The 6,525-nt window shown below is 38.9% G+C and overlaps 1 protein-coding gene across 1 annotated transcript in view; it reads left to right on the top strand.

Moving 5' to 3' along the window:
- The window catches only part of LOC146464336 (uncharacterized), a 114,099-nt gene that overhangs the window by 679 nt on the left and 106,895 nt on the right, over positions 1-6,525 (top strand). The window contains exons 2-5 of the mRNA XM_085129852.1: positions 1,121-1,423; positions 1,838-2,137; positions 2,617-2,830; positions 4,512-4,798. Coding sequence (XP_084985978.1) covers positions 1,121-1,423; positions 1,838-2,137; positions 2,617-2,830; positions 4,512-4,798 — 1,104 coding nt within the window. The remainder of the gene's footprint in view (positions 1-1,120; positions 1,424-1,837; positions 2,138-2,616; positions 2,831-4,511; positions 4,799-6,525) is intronic.

The following is a 6,525-nucleotide window of genomic DNA, read 5'->3' on the forward strand; positions in this document are numbered from 1 at the left end:
TAAAACTTTGGAAGACTTAGAACTCCTCCTGTTGGCATAAGCAGAATTAGCGCTAGCTGAATTTTTTAATACCACCCAAATTATAAGTTTTGATTGATTGATAGCTTTGGATTTGTGCAATAAGGCTATAAGCGCCATAGTCTTTTGGTAACGTATGACTGTCATACCTAATCGTACCGTTTTGGAACGCTTTCCTGGCACGTGAGGCGAGTTTGGTCTCGCCATGGATATTGTGGCTCGACCCAGGGGTTAGGTATTTCCAGTACCCAAATTCAGACCAAATTACGGTGATATTTTTAGTGATAAATCTGTCAGGCCTCCTTCGTGAGGCCCGCGAAGAGAACAATACCGCGGAGACAACGTACGACGCAAAAAGAGATGAATGAAAAATTATTTACTTTGAGTTTTTTATCTTTATTTTACTTATTTAAGTTCTGATTGGCTTATTGGGAATTTGGGTACAGTTATTCTAGATACCGATGTCACAAGTCGTTGCACCCAAATTAATGCCTTTAAAAGAGATGGAAGGTACCAGCTTCAAATCAGGCTCGGATAGACCCGAGTTCAACTGTTCTATCAGCTCAAGGGTAACAGCTGATACTCTTTCCTAATTTCTGACGAATCTCGTTATTTGTTGTAATTTTTAAATATTTCCCTCTACTAAATATTGGTATTATGAGCGGATTTCCTGGATACCTTAAACTATACTACCTAAATGTTACTCTTATCATAAGCCATGCATTTACACTGATAAACGTTTCCAACAGTGTATTTTGGATGATCGAGCACTCAAACAATCTGTCAAATGTATTTCTACCAAATGCAATTCATATGCACGCTCATGAACGGCCTGGCAACTGGCAACGAATGTCGTTTTATTATATACTTGTGCCCTATGTCTGGACTAATAAAACTGTTTAACACTTGCTATAAAGACAAAAGACATACATGATGTCAAGGTAATTTCATGTTATTTTGTTGAATTAAAAAAAGTGTAAAATTGTTTAAACAATGCTCCTCCTTTGAGGATAGCATCCCATTTTGTGAACCACGAGAAAAATGTGATTTAGGAAACGAAAAGGGACGTTTGATTAATTATCTTTCTATTTATCTTTTATAGGTGTTCCTTTTATCGAAAGCCAAGATAAGATCGAGGAAGTTAAAGGAGGAGCCTATGCAGTCAAATGGCAGCCTCTCTTGGAAGATGCCTGTCCAGTTGAGCAGTACAAAGTCTACTACAGGGAAATCTTTTCACAGGCAAACAGAGGCAAATGGAACTCGGTTACCGTTAATAGAAATGCGACAAGCTACATCCTGCACCTTCACTGCTGGAAAGAATATGAAATAGCAGTTACGTCTGTCAATTTATATGGAGAGAGTTCGATCAATGACAGCGAGAGGTGGAAATTCAGGACAGTAGGAGGTAATTTATTTTTATACACATTTTAAGGTTTAAAAGAAATATATTTACTTGCAAGGCTGTTTTCATTTAAAGAGACAAAAATGATGGAGCTAATCGAGCTCAATTTTTCTTGTGCACAAAAAGACAGTGTTAGACATTTAAAACTCAAATGCTATTCGAATTCACGGCCATGAACAAAGTGGCAACGAATTTCCTTTCATTTCATACTTGTGCCCTATTTATGGATCATGAAAACTTCTCAGGATTTGCTAAACATTTCAGGCGAATTTAATGTTATTTTATTTATCGTTATTATGGTGAAACAATGCCCTTGTCTTTGAGGGTAGCATTCCACTTTGACAACAATGATAAAATTGCAATTTAATAAACAAATAGAGACGATTGGACAAATATCCTTTAATGGATCTTTTTTAGGTGTTCCAGTGATCGGCCAAGCTAACGTCAGTGAAGTTAAAGGAGGAGCCATTGTAGTGAAATGGCAGCCTCACTTGGAAGACGTCTGTCAAGTTGAGCAGTACAAAGTCTACTACAGAGAAATCTTTTCACAGGCTAACAAAGGCAAATGGAGCTCGGTTACCGTTAATAGAAATGCAACAAGCTACATCCTGCACCTTTACTGTTGGAAAGAATATGAATTAGCAGTTACGTCTCTTAATTCATATGGAGAGAGTTCGATCACGGACAGCGAGGTGTGGAAATTCAGAACACTAGGAGGTAATTTTTGATGGTTCTTTTAACATCAGTTCCTGCCAAATTAAAAGTTCTCTTTAAATGAAAAAAAAATAATACTGTCTAGCAATGATATAAGTCCATTCAAGGTAACAGAAGTTCATGTAACAAGCAGCGCGGAAATTAAGTTAAAAAGCATTAGACAATAGTTAGTCTCAATAGTTCTCTGATCACAATATACTGGCCTAAAATACAGAGTTAATTTTGGCGGGCGAACTATTATATTCTATTTTCCAGCTAGCATCTTGACTTGGGCAAACCACGTGAATTGATTCGAGTTTACCAAAGGAACACTATCTGCCATTAAATAAGCTCATTTCGGATAGACTTGTCTGAAAGGGCACACAAGTCCGGTAAAAGCTATTCGTTGGTAGAAACCAAGAAAAAAACTTTTCGGCTTATTGTGTAGTACGGAACTATACTACTAGACGCATTTAGCAACAGCTGATTTTTTTTGGTTCCAGGAGATAACTGCTGTGTTGAAGCTAATTTTCAAAGTAAACCAGGATGGGTAAATTGCTCCTTGGGAAGATACCTGAATGGAGTCTGGACAAAATCGTCTGGAATTAATGGCGGCATGGACCATGTCACAAAAGGGAGATGCTGCACACCTCCACAGGAATACAAAGATCAAACACTTGTTTGTCAAACAGCAGACTGGAAAACTTCTCTAAGCAGGTCATTAAAATAGGTGACTTTAAATTAGTCTTAAGTATTGAAGAACCTTCTACCGCAAAGCTCAATTGTCAAGTTGCAAGGCTTAATTGTCGTTAAGGCAGCAAATAATTCCCGAGATAATTTAATACTTGTCCTTGGTCTAGTTTTATTGGTGCCATGGATCTGTGATTTGGGCTGTTGATTAGATAGAGCACCAATGTAATTATTTTCCGTTTTTATCGTGGTGCGAGTATTTTCTTTGAACTAAACGATTTAGTTTCTTTTGAAATCAAATTAAAAATCAAGCAGCTAACTGCATTTTAAATAGAAGAAAGACCCTCCGCGGTTATTTACTCAACTAACGGGTTGCGAAAAGAAAGTAAAAATTTAGACTTGAACGGGATTCGAACCCAGACCTCTGCTATGCCGGTACAGTGCACTACCAACTAGACTATCAAGCAAACTTGTAGCCTCCCACGTAGTCGTTTTTGGGGGACTTGTATTACCTCCTCCCCACAAATGCCTGCTTACCCAAGCGCCACATTCCTTTCCCATTGTTTCACTCCCCAAGCACCCTGGCCAATCACCATCGAGTCATTGTCTGATAATATCAAATGTAATTGCTGGTTACAAAGGCCGCTTCCGTTTCCCGCTTTGTACAGTCGCTTGTACAGTCTTGAGAGATGAGGGAGTTAAGTTGGAATATATATATATATATATTTTCACTTCTGGAATGGCTGGTAATGGCTGAAACGCCAAAACAAATATAAAATGTGACACAAGCGCTTCTTATGCGACGTTATCTGCTGGTAGACTCAAAATCTTGGGGAAAGTGTAATCGATCTTCCCCGCCTGATCGATTTGACAATCGGTGAAGATATCACCTCTTACGGATGCGGAAACTCTGGAGCAGATTTGTTTCTTTGTACGTAGTGCCACAAGAGACTTACTCAAGGGAAGATCTGCAGTATTTATCAGTCCATTGAAGACTATTAAACGGAAAGTTAAACGAAAGAAAAGAAAGTTAAACGCAGATCAAGTTGTGGTCGGGTCCTTTTGGAAAATATCGCCCGTGCCCCCAAACAAATTGCAACAACAACGCGAGTTTCAACTGCAAAATCTTAAAAGTTTACCGACACATCGGGTATTATTTCGGTTTCCTCCACACCGACAGGGTCGACAAGATTGAAGGCAAAGTTTGATAAATATTAAGGCGACTTTGCGTAACCAGTCAGAAAATTGACGAAAATATCGCTATTTCCCGTCCTAAACTTATTGATTGAGTCAGTTGATAGGCATTAAACCGAGAAATTTTAAACGTGTGATGAAAGCTCACGTAAGCTCGGTCAAGTACTGTCTCCGCCGTGATGTTTTTCACCGTTCCCGCGAGAGGCGTTCTGAGGTCAAGGTCAACCTTCCAGATTTTAGAAGGTTCACTGTGTTGTGCTTGGGTAAGCAGGCGTTTGTGGAGAGGAGGTAATACGAGTCCCCTAAAAACGACTGCGTGGGAGGCTTGCAAACTGGGGGCTTGTCATTGGTCATATTGTAAGTTCGTGATGTACCCGTGAAGGATAAATGAATGCGGAACATTTATATACGGAACGAATATTTGAACTGCGGGTGAAAGATCAAATTTAAGGTTCATATTTTCATATTCATTTAACCGCATTTTTCTTGACTGTATTTTTATTTCCAAACCTAGCAACCACACCTGGGCTGTCTGTCCTTACGGATATTTTCTTCAAGGATTGTACCGCTCCAGTGATACTGGGACTGAGCTGCATGACATCAAGCAAGCAACATGCTGCAGACCTAGAAACTTCAAAAGCGTCCCCATGGACTGCTATGATCACAATATGACGGTTTCAATAGCAAAAACAGGCTGGAGGAAATGTCAAGACTGGTCCTATCTATCCGGTGTATATAAGGGAGCCTGTAAAAAATTGCACTGTATTGAAACTTTTAGATGCTGCGGGATGCCTCCACCAGGTATCTGTGCATTACACCGTTGAGGTCAATTTGTAAACATTAATGCACAAGCATGCTCTATCTTAGTAAGATTGCATTTAAATATAAACTCCAACGTACACGGAACATAAAACTTTGCTATTTTTGGCAGAACTTCTTTGATTCAGCGTTTCTAGACCGGATCACAAGTTAAGACAAGGGATCGGAAGCCCCCCCCCCCCCCCCCCCCGTTAATTAGTTTAGGCCATTTTTCTATTCATCTAACACCAAGATTTACTTAACATTGTACAAGCATTATGCATGCAAGGACACAGGATAATGACCCCAAGTAACGTGTTTGTCCCTGTTGCATTTTTAGAGATGATCGTCCTTGGCCACTGGAAGCTAGATGGCAGTGATCAGGACATAAGGTTGGTCAAGTACTATATCATTTTGAGCGACCAGTGAAACCTTATATTTATTTGTAGGAAAGTTTCCGTTCAGTTGAACTATTTGTTTCGAACAGCATGATCCTGTTCAAAGTTGACATGCAATCGTTAAGATAAATTTTAAAAAAATTAAGAATAAAAAATTCGCCAACCGTTGTTTGTCACCATAACCGACTGTTCATACGTCTCTTAAGAGCGGATGTCTGTAAATATCAACCAGAGGTGTGCAAGAGCGAACAATTCAAAATTCTCAAAAAAATGCACAACATAGCCCACGGTAAACTATTGCAAGAAATACATGTTTTACTTCGATCCGATAATTATTTTTGATGTGAGGCTATGATCTTGAATTCACCGCTCCTGAACCGGGTTTTCGGTGTCTAACACCACATGTTGCGAAGACGATGATTTAAAAATCAAACCAGTTTTGTTCCAAACGAAAAACATCCAGTCTGATAAAATACATAAATATGGACATCATGTATGGTATGTTACTCATCTGAAGTGAAAATTAAATATTTAGAAGAGTTTTCAATATTTACAATTTTTTGAGCGATTTCTCGTGATGCCAAATCGACAAATTTGCGAGGCTAAAATCATCAACTGGTACATGGCGTTGAGGATAAAGATTTACACCACGTGAAACAGCATCATTTCTTCTTATAAAATCCGCTAGTAAAACTATGGGCAACACAGAAGGAAATTTTTGAGGCCGCGAATTACAAGTTGTTCTTAAGTAAAATTTGAGCTTTTCTGTCACGGCATTCCGATGCTAAAACTCAGATAAACACAACATGAAAACGTTTCAAACAACAATGGTTTATTAATTCTTGCTACAGGGCACTGCCTGTGCATGACCTATGCTTATAAGACTATTTTCCTTGGTTTTCTATCTTTTAGGAGCAGTGTCAAAAGATTTTAGCGGAGTTCAAAAACCTTACACGGGTCAGTTTACGTTGTCAACCGGTCGCAACACCAGTAAATATGGAATAAAATGAAACCAGGACTTCTTTCATTCAATCTTACTTTGAAAAAAATGGAGCAAATAGCTAAGAGTGCTATATAATTCATACCTTTGAGCGGCCACACTGGATGTTTAAGAAATATGGAACATCTATAGGAAACATCGTAACACTTTATAAACTACGTTAGGCCGTTTTATACATTTGGTCACAAAGATTGTGTTACATACATTTCACCGGTAGACCGCTGACCTTGCACTTACGTACGCCCGTGTCCACGGGATAGAAAGCGATGTTTCGTCCAGCTAGACCCCAAAGACAATTAATTATATAATCAGTTCAAACTGAGATTACGGTT

The sequence above is a fragment of the Pavona decussata genome, unplaced genomic scaffold (genome assembly GCF_977016875.1).
Source record: "Pavona decussata unplaced genomic scaffold, jaPavDecu1.1 SCAFFOLD_164, whole genome shotgun sequence".
In the NCBI taxonomy this organism is placed as follows: domain Eukaryota; kingdom Metazoa; phylum Cnidaria; class Anthozoa; order Scleractinia; family Agariciidae; genus Pavona; species Pavona decussata.